At 35.8% G+C, this 16381-nt stretch overlaps 1 protein-coding gene across 6 annotated transcripts in view; it reads right to left on the minus strand.

Annotated features, from left to right (window-relative positions):
• Positions 1 to 1683: 1683 nt before the first annotated feature.
• SCLT1 (sodium channel and clathrin linker 1) overlaps positions 1684 to 16381 on the minus strand; it is a 35949-nt gene continuing 21251 nt past the window's right edge. For 3 of the 6 annotated variants that reach the window (XM_018084649.2, XM_018084646.2, XM_018084647.1), the window contains 7 exons: positions 15880 to 15954; positions 15207 to 15352; positions 14625 to 14817; positions 13074 to 13270; positions 5075 to 5153; positions 3887 to 3982; positions 1684 to 1935 (listed from right to left, as the gene is read on the minus strand). In XM_018084649.2, the coding sequence (XP_017940138.1) occupies positions 1873 to 1935; positions 3887 to 3982; positions 5075 to 5153; positions 13074 to 13270; positions 14625 to 14817; positions 15207 to 15352; positions 15880 to 15954 (849 nt within the window). In that variant the 3' untranslated portion in view covers positions 1684 to 1872. Of the gene's footprint in view, positions 1936 to 3886; positions 3983 to 5074; positions 5154 to 7939; positions 8056 to 9314; positions 9382 to 13073; positions 13271 to 14624; positions 14818 to 15206; positions 15353 to 15879; positions 15955 to 16381 lie in introns of those variants that run through there. The other 3 variants (XR_001922205.2, XR_001922206.2, XM_018084648.2) reach the window with 3 other exon arrangements.

The following is a 16381-nucleotide window of genomic DNA, read 5'->3' on the forward strand; positions in this document are numbered from 1 at the left end:
TGTGACCACATTCCTGCTCGTGGTTCAGCCAAATGCATTTGGTCTGTTTTTAGCTGCTCAGAGGATTAGGCAGACAGAAGGGAAACCTTTCCTTTCCTGTGTCATGTGCTGTAATTGCTCTCCTGCCCCTTAACTTCACTATTAGGTGCTTGTGTCATCACTGCAATTTCTGTTCTGGCAAACAGCCATCACACAAGAGCTAGAATGTATCCATAATTAATGAGGAACCACACAGGTGCCCTTCTGTGCCCTGAAGAACAAATAAACAAATACTCAGACTTGCCTGATGCTTCCAGCCAGCCTTCAGTTCACAGCCAGAGCCTGTCTTAGAGGAGTGAAGGGGATTAATAGCTCACACAGAATCTCCCAGGTGGTTGGTTATCATCTCAGCTGTGCATTATGGAAATGAAAATAAGGTGCTTGGTACTTGCCTCCCTCTGTATCATACACATGGCTGATTAATGAAACTTGACCCCTACAGAATTCTGGAGCTTTTGAACAGTGTATCCATGTCACTTTGAAGAATCTTCAATATCATTTTAGCAAAATTAGATTGCAACGAGTACAGGTTTATATCAAATGAAGAAAGCACTAGTAAAGACACGTACCACTGTAGGAACTAGTGACTTCCCCTTGCAGTAAGAAGGAATTGTTCCTGAAGTTGCATCTATCTTGCAGGCTCTACCTGCACAGCCAGGGTTTCAGGAGGTGGCACAAAGTCTTGAGCTGATCAACCCAGCTCTGCCTTTTTAAAATACAAATATGGTGAAGATCCACTGCCATGATCATACAGGTTTGTTAGTCCAAAACAGCAGTTTTGGGTAAGCACTACCCATCAACAGAACTAGAAGTTAGAAAGCAAAATTATACTCTTGACATTCAAGAGGAAGGACAAGAAATTATGTCACTTAAGGCTAAGATCGGAGTATTTCAAAATCAGTTAACACCTATCAAGTGCTTATAATATGTGCTGAAAAGAAAATGGAGTTCGGTTCTGATTTTAGAATGATAGATATGAAGTTTCTCAACTATCAAGGAAAAACACATAGACGAGGAATCCCACATACTGGCATCTGTAGAATTCAATCCCCCTATTTTAAAAGGCATAAAAGCTGGATGATGTCACCTTTGTGCAAACTGAAGTCAGAGAATGGATGTTCCCAGACACATACAAACCAAGGGAGCAGATCAACAGAAAAGCAAGGAATTGTAAAGTAATTGCAAAATAGTAATTAGGAAGAAAAAATACAACTGCAGAAATATTACAGTCCTTAGAAATAAGCTGTCTGAGGAGCCATGACAGCATTTTAGTTACTACCTGTATGCCAGGGGCAGCAGACCAAACTGAACAAAATTCTTAAAACTGGAAGGCAATGGAGGCATCTTGCAGCTCAAACACTGACCACAAAACAAGCAACTATTTTGCATTTGTTATGTAATTAGTCTTGCTACGGCTCATAAAGGATCTTTAAATTGTTCCCAAGTTACTGCACTATAAAGAAAAATTAAAGGTATTGACTGTACATGACCAAAGCCAAGATGAATTTCAGTATAAGTGTTACCTACTCTCTGTACACAATCTTGTCATAGCTGGTACATTTTAGACCAAAAAACCCAAATATGCCACAGCATTGTGTCAGATTTTTTCATCTGCTATATTAAAGGACTTTACCAACAACATTCTGCATTCTTCTTCCAATCTTTATTGTGCATACAGAAACAGGACCTTCATCCACTCCCTTTCTTACCGGAATAAACCAGAGAATGTTTAAGTTTTACAAGCCTTGTTGTGTATTTTACTTTATTGCTCCAATATGAAGTTTCTCCAGCAATCTTCTTAACTCCAGTGTGGTGAATGAGCAATACATATGTTTAAATATTTTCCAGATCCTTCAGAGAAGCAGCTTTTTTATTCTGTGTAGTTATCAGGCTGAGCTGTAATGAAACAAAAGCAAACAGTTTCTTAATAATTCTTTGTAGGATCAAAGTAACAGTAGAACTTCTATATTGAAGGTGTTACAAAGGAGAGAGAACAAGCACAGATAAATGGGAATTTGGGATAAACAAGAGAATTTACAATGTGCTCTATAGATGACTACTGCTTTTGTCTTATTTTAGGTCCCAAAGAATTCAAGATGATGAAAGATCAGGTATCAGGAGTACACTTTAAAGAACACCTACAGAATAGACATGTTTTAAACCTATGCAGCCATTATCCTGTATTTTTTATGTTTCTTGTTGAATTACTATTATTTGAGAATAAGCTAAAATTTAGAGTAATTGAACTGTCCACAATAACAGCGTAATTTCTAGGCTCCCTACTAGTCCACCTCTAACCTATATTTGATTTAATTTTACAAGTAAGCTGGATAATATAATGAGAACACACAATTAAGTCAGAAAGCAGCCCTCAGCCTACAGATTGAGAATACAGAGAATCCCATTCTGAATCTGAGGGAACACACACACAGACATTCAGTCTTTGGAGACCTGGATGAGAATAAATACCCAGATTCAGAAGAGTGGACATTCTTGCAACACTACTCTTGGAGACCTCTTTCTCCAGACTTTAGTAGGACACTGCTGGTATGTCTTTTCTTGGGGCTTGGCACAGCAGTTCTGAGGTCATTACAGAGCAGCCAGGCCTGACAGCTGACAGCAAGCTTCAAGCTTGACCTCTGTCAAGCTTGAAGACGGCAAGGCAGTTCTGAACTCTGGCAACAAGATATGGGCAACAGTTCAGCTGCTGAACGTCTATCAAATCCCTCTTTCAGAGGGAGCCTGGTGAGGAACAGCTAACTACCAATCTTTGCTAGAACAGCAGGACCTCTTTCTCTATGGGCACGGAGGTCACAAGTTTACTCCCTTGAAATGTGACATGACCATGTTTGTTTTTTTATAGGAAGACAGCATCCCAGAAGTATGAGAGCTGAACAGATCCCTATAACAAACACGAGGTTAAATAAATAAATAAATTACTCTTTCAGAGCAAATCTTCAGCAGCTGAGTAGACCTTGTCATGACAGAGAGCATTTAGAGCCAGGAACCATAGCTTATGTTATGACGGCTTGGCAGCTATGCCCTCTTATTCTCTCCTGTTGAGAAAAAAATGCCATTTGTCCTAGAACTGGACAATTTAGGTCAGTAAAATATTTTCTCTCTGCAGCTCACATGGGGTCACCCATATTAACAAGTTATAATTTGCAAATCAGTTTCCTAAATCACTGTAAAAAAATGTGGGAGGCAGAAAAACCATCTTTACTTAACAGGAGGCCAACTTGAGTAATTAACCTCCTTGGAAAATAAGTGATACCAGGGTATAAACATCCAGGGGATTTGTTTAGAGTTGTATAGCTTAAAGAGTATGGAAAATTAAACAGTGGCATACATATACACCATCTCTCTTTTCCCTCTTCCCATGGCCTGGAAAAAAACAAGCATTTCCTATTCTGTCTGCACAATTTTCAGTATTTTTGTCACTGCAGGAGTTATTGCAGCTGTTACACGTAGCTGATGGTAACTGCAGTGGGGTGTTCTTCAACAGATAAACAACCTGCTCTGTGCAAACAGGAGCTGCAGTTAGTGAAAGGGTTTCTTTTGTCTTTGCTAGCTTGCTGCCATTTCTGAAGTTGGAAATGATCGTACACCTTCATTAACACATTTTAAAGTTTAATTCATATCAAACTGGTTTCCATAAACAAACCTACACTGTCACATAGGCACCCTGTCAGAAGGCAACACATTCAAAATACAAGTTTGTTGTTAAAATTATATTACTAATAATGCACGTAAATGATCATCTCTGCCTCAGGAATGATATAAAGTGAGTACTTCTGTGCTTTTTGTATTCAGTGTGCTTAGATAACGTTTTCTGTGAGTTGTGTACCTGTTGAGATGCTGTGGCTGCCCTCTGTTCTGCCTGGCTCAGTCGTCTTTGGAGCCTATCGATGTATTCACGATATTCCATCTTTAATGTCTCATCCTATGTAAATGGAATATCTCATTACCAATGCCAAGTCCTTTTCACTGAATCCACACATACTGCAGCAAAAAAGCTTAACACAAAGGAATGTCAGAAGTGGAAATGTCTTCCCTTTACAGTAAGCCTGAAGACAAACTGCTGACACATTATAGAGAATTTCCAGCTCTGATATGACATGACGTGACTTTTCCACTCAGACTAATTTGCAGGGGAAGTTTTACTCATTTCACCATCTTGAAGCAAGATGCATAAAAGTTGACATTTTAATTCAAGTAATTTAATTCACGCAACCTTGTCATGTAAGGTAAAACATGTAAATGTTTTAGCTATACTCAAAAGGAAAAGGAATATACTAGATAGATAATACAAATGGGCTGATAAACCTGTTACAGACCTCCTCTGTTCTCTTCAAAGGGTCCGCACAAAGCCTTTCTTAACCAGCATTACTCAAAGAAATCTATTCTTGCATCAGACCCAATTTTCTCCTCTAAGTAACACAGCACTACAAAAAACAAGATAGAAGGACTTATCCTGGGTAGAACTGGATGTTTTCCCAGATTCATGAGGTTGACAGGAAAGTCCTTTTTTAAAGTGGACCTTAATTATTGAACAGTGCACATTCCAAAACAACCCTGTCCTTAATTTTTAATGGATAATACCTTTGTTATATGCATATATGGACACGAAGGTAAATTCTACTGTCCACGTAGCATGTGGAGAACTTGGTATCTCTGTCTATGCCACATTATCCACAATGTCAATGCCTGCTTCTGTTTAGAGGCTTGCATGAATCCACAGGCATAAGTAAGTTCAGAAACACTTCCTGAATTGTCTAAATTAGTCACCTTAAAGATGATCTCTCCTTTAACTTTGGTAATTTGAGAGTAAAGTTCATTTGTCTTCCTGCCGTTTGAACATGTCAGTCAGCAGAAACAGTGAAGTTTTCCAATTTTTACTGACTATCCCTCTCAAATATCCTTAATTTTCTCTAAACCAGCAACATAACTCACCGAAACAGGTTTTTTTTAAGATCCAAGTGTACACACATCAGGTTGTAACTGAAAGTAGCTGTCACATCAGTCATTATCTTACCTCAGTTACCTTCTCATTTGCTATTTCCAGCTGGGAAATGAGCTCCTGGCTACGAAGTTTTTGTTGACACAGCTCACTTCTGTGAATCAGAAGAAAAGATGCTGATTAGCACACAGTAGTACTTCAGTTATTGGAACATAATTTCATAGGTCCTTTGTTGCATTGTAGGGGCTTATAGTGGATTTTAATTACAGGGTTGCTCTTAAAACACTGATTTCAAAAGCACCACACATCACTTCTTCATGCTGTGTATTTAAAACTGTAGTGGCAGAGGAATGAGATGTATTTGTTGGAATCAGCAGGAGTTTGTCAAGAGCACTTGACATTTTACAGGGTTTTATTTCTGTTTATTGAATCTTATTTCGGAGGCATGATATCTAGTATGTAGTAAATATAAGCTGCATTTGCACAGTGCATTCAATATTGAGATTAACATTCTAATTGGTGTTTCTTTACCAGACTTCAACGTGGGCATTTTAAAGGTGCTTTGAAGTACCTGAAAATAAATCATTCTATACTTGTGAGACAGACAACAATGTGACACTTCATGAGGAAAAGGAAAATACCACCTACTTCAAAGCAGTCTTTTTACTTTTATACTGAATGAGTTTTAGTGATCCTCAATTTGCATAGTATTGAAGACAAAAACCATCTGGGTTATGACAGACATCTTTGACCTAGTGCTTAAAGGAAACAGTCCTTGCCTCCTGTCATCACAAGGCACAGAAGAAGAGGGATGACTAAAGATGGAACTTTGGTAATTTTAGCCAGAGGGAGGTGCAAAACTGAACTGATCTAACCTTTGACCAGTCTCTACTCCACTACCTCACCTTTAGATGCTCTACCGAAACTACAGGACTGTAATGGAACCTAAAGCATTTATTCTTTTTGAGGGAATGGGGGTAAAGTAGAAGATACTTTAGCCTCAGATCTTAATCTTAAAAAGCCTCTGATATTTTAATGATGACACTTAGTTCTCAACAATTTACTCATAAACTTTTAAACCTGGTATTTCATAGAAGTTTGAAAACTTGATATACAGCATTTGCAATACAAGGTTGCAATGTATTTGTCACATCAGGTCACCACTGTACCAGGTGAGTAGTTTCCACTCCCCTGTTCTCCACCAACCCCATTCACCAATCCCAGGTAGATATCACAAAAACAGCTCAACAACTTTTAACTTTCATAAAAATAAAAGTACATAGGTATAATCTCTATATAATTTTAACTGTTTAACAGGATTTAAATATCTGCCTGTGTTACCACATGTGAACACTTTCATATAAAGTAAGAATTACAGATGGATTAAGACTGCAGGATCAAGAGAATATGTTAATATGTAACACTATTGCAATTTGTTCTCCATGATCAATATCAAGCATCAAGATGAGGCATTTTCAATATAGGAGACCAATTTTAAGGTGCCTAAAAATTCTTCGTTACTGAAAACAGTCTGTCTCCTATGCTTGCACTTGAGTATGGAATTAGCATGTTTAGCAGCACAGCCCATAAACAGTTTTACATGCTCATATACCGCTGTGGTCAAGGAATTATATTTATAATGAGATCACACTGAACACATATTTAAAGAAAACAGTTTAACTTTGTAAGCATAAGGAAATGTGATGCCTATTGAGCCAGACAGTTGATTCATTCTGAGTGTTAACCCTCCCCAAACACACATTATGAGATCTCAATATTAGAACTGAGCAATAACCCCCAACTGCTGAATAATTAAATCAGCCCCCACTGTACATTGTCTACAAGTGAGTAGGAAACAAAAGGTGAGCTTTTAGCATTTTGGCAAACAGGTCATAAATCCACCAGCTGCAGCAAGTACTTTCTGCAAAGCTCTCATGATAAATATAACATGTGCCAGCTGGGTTTTTTTTGGTTGAATTATACTATAATATGATTCAGTTACTCTTAGTAATTATGAATTTTGTATACTGCCAGTACCTGCATCTGTCTCTCATCCTGCTAATTTTTTTCTTTAATGAACAACTTAAAATAAGCAGCTACAGCTGCCAAACATTACACAAGTGCAGCCAAGAATAATGTTTTAGAAATGGAGGAAACTTCTTCATCTCAAATGCTGTGCAATTCACTGCATGTACTCTACAGGATGCAGGGAAAAGAAGGCAGTCATGGCCAACATTTCGTACACTGCCACCAAAAAAGGTCATTGCTCAGAGGCAGATTGTTTTCAATTACAGAAGAGATAAAACTGAGAACTCCAAACCCCACACATGGCTACAGGGATTCCCAACTATGACACAGAAATGTGTGAGAGGCAGAAACGCGAACACAGACACCCAAAATAGCTGCAATCGGACGACTTAAGCTAAGTATTTCAATTTAAAAACAATATGGTAAGGATTCCTTTTTTTTAAGTACTGACAATAATAATTCAAGTGAATATTAAAAAAATTAAGCCACTCAGTATAGTTATTCAAATATAATGGATTTATACTACGACAAGTATTTTTGGTTTTTTCCCCCCAAAAAGCTGAATCTACTAGACATAATGGCAGATGGGTAGGATTATTAATTTACTAATTCATACTATGTATTATTATTACATTTTATTACATTTTTATTTAAAGAGTTCAGATTTTTAAAGCTCCTCAAATGTTACATGGAAGTACACTTATCATCTTTATCATTTAAGGTAATGTTTATGAATTGTTTCATGTACTGTTTCGTAGAAGAACAGACCTGTGCATACCTATTTCTACCCAATTCAAGCTAAACCGTACCTTAACCAAGCAAACATCCACGTCTGACAGGCCAAAGCAATACTGATAGCAGAGCTGAGAAACCTGTCAATGTCCTGTCAAGTTTTCAAGTTAGAAGACCTACCTTTTTCTCTGTCTGCAGTTTTCCAGATCTACTCCAATGAAGTGCATTCTATGGATAATTCAGTTATTTGATTCAGTATGACACTTTGCTTATCCAAGTGAATCTTATCCTGATGCCTGCTCCAAACAGAATCATGTTCAACAAAAATAAGCTCGTGGTGTTGGCCACTGGTGCAGAGTCTGGTAAGAGTTTATCTGGTTATCTGCAAAATTCCCTCTCTATTTACCCCAATTCTTACTTCATTCTCAGGATTAGGACATAAAAATCTATGGAAAACACTGATATGCCAATTAGATGGGATTAACCATCTACTGTATTTGTGCATTCATTTTAGCACAGAGCGGTCAAGGCAGACTTTACAGAATGAATGAATAATCTACCCTTATTTTTAAAACCTGCATACAGTCTGGGCACTTTATTTTCTTTGAGCAAATGCTGGCAGATTGAATTACTCTAGTTTTGCCTACATTCTGTTGCTAGAACTGTCTCTCTCATCCCTTCTCATTCTGTACTGTGTTCTGTTGTTACTGAAGTTTGTTTCCTTCCAATTTACAGATTTCCTAAATGTTCCTTTGTTATTGCTGATTCCATTTTCTATCTGCTGTCATTTATTCTTCTCAGCTGAAGAACTACAGAGCCTGTAAAAACTTGCACATGTATTCCCCACTTCTTTCAAAAGTAAATTCTTCCAAATGAAGACAAGAAAAGTAAAAAGCTGGAAGCACTTGCTACAGATTTTTTACCACAGTTGTCAAAGGCAACTTAAATTTTTGGAACATTCAAACTGATCTTAGAGCCTACAACTTTACAACTGGAAGCTCTACACCCTGTAGATCAGGGTTGCAACAGCAACTTGGATTACTTCTAATTCTTATCAAATTCTACACACATTGGTGTAGAAGTGACATCGAAGATCAAAATAACATTTTCAACATTAAATCTAGTTCTGATTTGTTATTTAGATTAATTAGACAACATTCCCAATTTGGTTATTTAGATTACTTGGACAACATTCCAGCTATATAGGGAGAAGAATAAAAAAGAAATCAAATAGAAACTCAAGAATCAGTTACTAAACTAATGAACATACAATAGTTAAATTATTCACCAAGACTTAAAAGCTCTTTTCGTGTTATGAATGAAATTACATTTTGAAATAAGTTTGATAGTTTTATAAAATTTCTTTACTTCTGTTTTCCATTTAAACCCCTATAAAGAATGTGAAAGATTACCTTTTTTAAAACCTTTAACTGTAATCACTCTATTTTGCTACTACTTTAAAATTGTAAATATTTGCTGTCTATGTTCAGTACATGTAGTTAGAACTCGAAGTATCTACAGTGGAACAGTGATCCATGTCGCAAGCAGCACTGACCTTCTCATTTACCTTCAAGTCTGACTTTGGCACAAGGATAGTGAAGCAAAACCGGTTCCTTGCCCTCCTGCAAGGTGAAGGTGAGGTCTATTACCAATAAATCCTCCTTAAGATGCATAAAGCATCTTAAAATGCTTAGAGGGAAGAAAACTTCTCATAAATTAAGACTATAATATATTTTTATGAAGAAAATGGTGCAATTTAGTCTACAAGTTCAACGCATTGCCTACTGTTTCAGCAGTGATTCTGAATTTCAAATTCAGTTTTATCAGCAACTTTATCATGTTTAACTTGAATGAGATCCAAACGTCCAGGGAAGCACAGAATAATTTTCAATGAAGCCTGGAACTATCAGTTAACTTAACAACATTTTTATCTACAGGTTTTTCATGGATCTATTAGATTCTCATTTAATTTACAAAATCATTACTCTTCTATTGTTACAGGTTGCAAAATTTACTTTTCCTTCTTAATTTTTTTAAAATCAAAAATCACCTAACATTCACTGATGTTTCTTCATTGCTTAGAAGTATTTATTTAATACCTCCTTCATACATATGGATTACACCTCACCAACAGAACACTTCCAGACTTAAAAGATGACAAATGAGGAGCACAATGTGGAAAAGTTAGCAGCAGCTGCTGGGAACTTAATAACAAAGCCACAATGTTTCCTTCACATGGAAAATGAAAACGAGGAGGACAGAAGTGGAGAAACACCAAGAGATCATGAATTTAAGGTAAAGGAACGGGAACTACCTACACTAACAAACGGGACACTGACTCAGTGCTTATGAGAGCTGCACCAACAGCAAACTCCTGGTGAAATGTAAACTACCTCCTCGGTATACAATGATAGGACTTTCATAGGAAGTTTATAACTTCCCGAAAAACACTCAGTTATAAAACACATTAGTATGCTTTGAGAGTAATGATTTTTGTTAAAATTGTGTTTTTGTTAAAAACTGAAATTCTGCTATAAGCCACCAACACAACCTCTGCATTTGCTCATATATTTACATGAATCCCCTGTTCTCTTGGACCCCACTGTGAGACTTGGTGAGACCATTTCCTTCATTAGCCTCAAGAGGACTTTCAAACAGAGCCTTTAAATAATAATAGATTAATTAATATATTACCAGTATCAGTCTGGTTTTAGTGTTCTGTATTTAGTGCTCTTACTGAATTTCTCTGGTAGGTGCATTTGCTGCAAAATCATTCTGCTTTTTAAAAAATCAGCAACTTGATTTTAGTTCACAACATAGTAAGAAGTGATTTGCTGTTCTGCACTTGTACTCAAAATACTCAAATTGTTATTGTGGTAAGATTAAAAAAAATACGATAAGTACTCATTTATATTACAAGTAAGGACTTTCGTGTTGAGTGTAAGTCAGGAGCTAATTTTCATACCAACTGCATTCCACACTATATAACTCAGTATCTGTTAATGTATATAATGTGAAAAGTAGGCTAATTTTAGTATTTCCAGATAATACATATAGGTTCTGTTATGGCCACTTCTCATAATAATATCAGTGCATCACTGCACAGATTTAATATGAAATTCCTCATGTCAGTCTAAATGACAACCTTTCTGTTCCTACTGCCAGCTTCCTTGCAAGGTAGAGCATATACCTGATAAAAACTTCTATTTCTAGCTTATACAGTATGAAAAAGCATAACATGCAAAATCATCTTAAAAAGTAATCAACTTGGCTTTTAGACTTGCACTAAAATATCTACTGAAGTCATATAAACAGGGACATTTTCAAAATTTACTACCTATTTTACATCCAAATTCACAAAGCAGATTTCTTGTCATGTCTGTTGTATTTTCTAAGTCAGCATTTTGCTGCAGATAACTGAGGTCTAAATTTTTTGGTCTGCAGTAACAACATTTTAACACTTAACACTTAACATTAAAGGTTAGCTGTTTCACAGACAACTTTAATGGGTGAAAGTCTGCAATTTTTCCCTTTTAATAAGAACTTGCTGAACTACATTCAGGATCTAGTTATGAATCCAGATGGCTCAACTGTGAGTTTTTGTATTTTGATTACAGAAAATAAACTACAAGTTTAAGAGCTAAAATTTACCTTAGCATGAAACATTGCAAAATACTTTTCTTCTCCAGTTACTGCAGCATTTACAAAAGATGTTAAAAAAGTATTAGTAAGAGCCAGCTAATTACATACAGTGAAACTATTAAAACTGTCAGTGAATAGGCACAGCTCCCAGTGCCTTGCAGACATGCTCAACACGGATGTTGAGTCTCCTCTGAAAGAGACTTTTTCCTTTTTAAAGAATTGTTCTTTGATATTGGCAAAATGCAGTATATTTTAAGGGAAAATAAAGCCAGCCTATATCTGAATAGGTAAGGTAAAAAACCCCTGTAACAGTTTACTTTGGAGAGGTAAAGATGACCACATACTTCTCTACAAAGATGGAAAACCAGGTTGGAGTAATGGTAGGGTAGATTTTTTGTAGGTAACATCTTCAGGAATTTTTTTTCCTTGCTCATGTTTAGAAAATTGGATTCTAATTCCACTCAAACCATTGGCATTCTGACAGCCAAGAAATGCCAAGCTACGCTTAAAAAACTGTGACTCCAAAAATTGCACGAGATACTGGAAATATTATGGTTTGAGCTGAGACTATGTAAAGCTTTATAATATTAATAAAACACAAAAAAATCCCAAGATTACTCTAAAGGAAATGAAAGGTAGCATTCCAATTTTAATAGGGCAAAAGCTTTGCTTTCTTGTTAACATGATAGTAAGCAGCTTCTAGAATCAATCTGAGCCATGAACCATCCAAGACTGCATCCTGTGTTTTAAGTGATTAAAGGGTCATTTCAAATTTATAAAGTTAACAGAGTGGCATATCCTTAATTTTTCTTCTCAAAACCCTAAATGATAATGATATATGCAAAGTTATATTCTTCTCTAAACATTTTAAAGAAGTGAGACTTATGAAATCAAGCTTCCTGGTTTAGAAGTTACTGTGTACTGGTCTGTCAATCTCTTCCAACTTTCAACCAATTTTGAAGGGGAAGAGATCTTGAGGACATAAACTTCTATGCAGTTCTATAAAAATATCAGGCTCATCTCTGATTTATAGTCTACTTGAGCTGACAGAGTTTCCTGAGCTTAGAAAGAAATAAAGCATAAGGCAAACTTGCAAAACTGAAAATATTCTTGTATTCTGTGCTGCAAATCCAAGTATCAGCCAGTTACTTGGCAACATAGATGAACTAGGATAAAGTAAAGTTTATATCGTATTTTTTCTTAGGACAATCACACAACCCATTTGTATCTTCAATTATGACAGCAACTGCTCAGAATAGAACATTAGATGTGTATGCCAATAGGTTTTTGTCCAGTTTATTCTAGAAGTCTGGAGACTAACTCCACAACTGATGTTATGGTGACTTTTCGAAATAGGTATAGAAGTTTACATAATCCAAGGCTAAAATTCTCTAAATTGAGTGTGCTGTATCTTGAAAGAGTAAATTAAAAGTAATACATTCCATTTATTTTGTCATTACAAAAACTCACACATTATCAGCAAGATGTGAAATTTTTACTTCAGTGCTAACTTCACAGAGAGCATCAAAAGTTCTGTTTAGATCATTCTTCCTTGTTTTGTTGGAAGCACATCATCTAGTCCAGTTGGTTTTTCACGACAGGTCTACTGCCCTATACCACACAGTAGCTAAAACACTAACACTTTGCAGAAGAGGAACAAAACTGCACTTACTTCAGCTTTCTGATCCTGGCTTCTGCAGTTTCAGTAAGATTTTTTGTTTCTTCTTTCCACTGGTTGGTTGCTTTTTGCTGAGCTACTAACAGACATCGAAGCTCAGCAGTGGACTTGTGACTGGTGTCTTCCATTTCCTTGAGTCGAGCTTCATATCCATGTTCTTTCACAGCATGCTCATGCTCCATTGTGCTTATCTACAAAAAAACACAAATTGGGTACAATCAAATCTCTCACTCTTTGCTTTTTTTGTTTTGTTTTACAATGCTTGAGGTAAATTTATAAATATTTGTTGAAAGCATATAACATACAATAATTACACTTGTAATTAGATGCTCAGAGATACATGTTCCCAAAGCTGATTTAAGCAAATAGTATAATTGACAATAAAGGATAATGAGTTGTGTATGCTTATTTTTTGTAAACAATCTTTATCCTTCTCCCTTGTGTTCTCTCCACAGAAAAACATTCTTCCATTTTTATCTAGCTAAAATGTGTTAGGAGTTTCTTAACTGCATCTGAAATCCTTTGTACATCAGAGGGAAATAGGAGCAAGCAGTACATGTTATTTGTGACTATAATGGAAGCCTGTCTGACTAAAATGAGACAGACAAAGATTTGGTATATACTTTATAACCACTGCCTATCTGTTACAAGACTCTAATCCTTTGGTTTTAAGCTATGTTTGAGCAAAGGGTTCTGGAGTTGGACAAGACTTCCTGTTAAATTTGACAGCTTCCTTTATATCTTGCAGTGCAAAGTAGAGACTAGATTTGAGATGGTCCTCATTCATAACTTGAAAACTGCTTACTGAGTTTGTCTTCACTGCTGCAGATTCTTAGATCCCTTTTCAGTATCTTTACATTGCAGAGAGGAAAGTACCAGCTATATATGTTCAGAAAGCACATCAAGGATCAAAGCTGTTCCCTCTCTCCATAAGCCAAAGGTACTGTGAATTTGCTGAGGTTACTACTGATTCATTATCCTACATGCAGTCTGTTCAGGTGCACCTAATGGAACATGTTCAAAAAGAACAACCATCTTTCAGCTAATTACCTTGTTTGCAACTACTCTTATAGAAGAATGTTCTCTGTCCAGAAAATACAGAACAAAAGTTTCACAACCACTCTATTAAATTATTTATTAGTTACACACTGCCCTGGCAACATGGTGGACACACAAGTAGAGGAACACTCTGAGCTCAAAGGCAGAGAGATATTTCTAACACATTAGAGACAATAAATAAATGAAGATCTGGAACTGCAATATTATTTAATCTATTCATCTTATAAAACACAAAGAATACTTGGGGTCTTCTTATGAAGGAGAATTTAATACACATTGAAATACAATTTAATTAGCAGAGACTGAGTTACCCAACAGATTCTGAGGACACAATCCTACAATAAAACTACTTTTAAGCAGCAACCAGGAAGCACCATTGAAACTTCTAACCTTAATTTAAACACTTAATGATTTTCTCTTAGAACTGCTGCCTTGTTAAGCAAATATAAGTTTTACATTACAATTAAAATAACATATAAAGCATACCTTTATTTTAGCTTTTTGTTGAGCCTCTATTGCCAATTTTCTCAAACCTTCTATTTCTTTTTGCAATTGTTCATTTTCTTGCTGAAGTTTTAGTCTTTGTTCACTGACAAAGGCACTCTTTTCTCGTTCTGAATCCAGAATGCTTTGCAATTTACAGATAGCTTCCTGGTAACGAGACTTCTCTTCCTCAGAGCTGAAAGAGAAGGAAAGTCCTGTTGTAACTCAAGAACTGAACAACTACTGAACTAGAGAACAAAAGATATAGACCAGGGCAGATCTTTGGTATGACCCAGTACAGCTGTTCCCCCACTTCCTTCTGAAAGTTTGTATTAGCTCAGCATGTTTAATGGGCTTGACAGCTAGAACTATGCAAAAGTCAGCAAAGAATTTTATCAAGATGATGGAATTGATAAAATCAATCTAATATTAGATTTCAGAATTATGCTTTAGAATTATGGTATCTTGATACTATGTTTGCTACTGATTAAAAAGATGTGACAAAACCCTGTCACATATTCAACAATTTAAATTGTCAGAAATAATTTCTCTGGCTTTCTCTTGTATTTCTGTAACATCACTTACTTAATTTCCAGTTGTTTCAGTTTATTTTGTGTTGTCTGTAGACTTAGCTGAAGGTCATCTTTTGCAGCTTCTGCAAGTAAGTACTTCTGATACAGCTGCTCTAGTTTCCTACTGTTAGATTCATACCCTCTGTCTTCCCTCGAAATCTGAGGAAGAGTAAATGTACATGTAAAATCATCTTTACCTTGCCCTGGTGACTGGCAGCGTAGTACTGACAAGGAGGCTACTTACTCCTCATTGCATCCTATTTGCCAGTGATTTAAAACAAAACTGAATTTCTGTCATTGTATCTGTGCTGCTTCTGCTACTTGAAAAAAAATGTTTTCAAAGATCTGATCTGACATTTATTTAGCTTTCTGTCTATTGAGTTTAACTGGACCAGTATTCTTTCAGATTATGCTAAATCTCTCTCTTTTACTTTTTTACACTTTTCAAAGAACATTCTTTTTCAGTTTAGTGTTGCAGCTTTAAAACACTTTCTGGATTAAAAAAAAAACAGCCAACCAACCAACCTTAAAGTAATTACATGAAAATTTACAATTAAGAAAAGCTACTAAAAAAATAAAATAAGAAAATTAGGGGGAAAACACATGAAAATGGGAAAAATCAATATAACTTTTCCTTCTGAAAAGAGATATTAAATGTGATGTAAAAATACATACAATTGCCTTACCTTTTCAAGTTCTTCTTCCACTGCTCTCTTTTCTCTAATGGCTCGTTCAATTTCACTCTGTTTTTCTCCACATTCCTATTTTTAAAAGTAATTTTTAAATAGATCTAATAATTCAAAGTAAAAATTCAAGAAGTGCCAAAGCCAAACCTGTAAATGCAGTTCTTGCTGCTATGTATGCATTTGACTATATTTACCTGTTCGTTATTTTCTCTATAGGATCATTCAATGTACAAATTAAGAAACGTAAAATGAAACCTTTTAAAAATAAATTTAATGCGTAAATAGGCGCATTAAGCACTGAGTTCTTTTGGTCACCTGCATAATTTATTATAAGTTCCTGGTTCATTCAAGAATACAATGATTGTGATGGACAGACTTTGTCTTAGGATACTTTATCAGCTTTCATATACTTAATTTCTACATACCCATCTATAGATATGCAAAACTCAGCTTTCTATGCTTATCCCTGAAAGAAACAGGGATACTTAAGAAATGCCATCAC

This window comes from Manacus vitellinus, unplaced genomic scaffold (genome assembly GCF_001715985.3).
Source record: "Manacus vitellinus isolate BGI_N305 unplaced genomic scaffold, ASM171598v3 scaffold_73_pilon, whole genome shotgun sequence".
Lineage (NCBI taxonomy): Eukaryota > Metazoa > Chordata > Aves > Passeriformes > Pipridae > Manacus > Manacus vitellinus.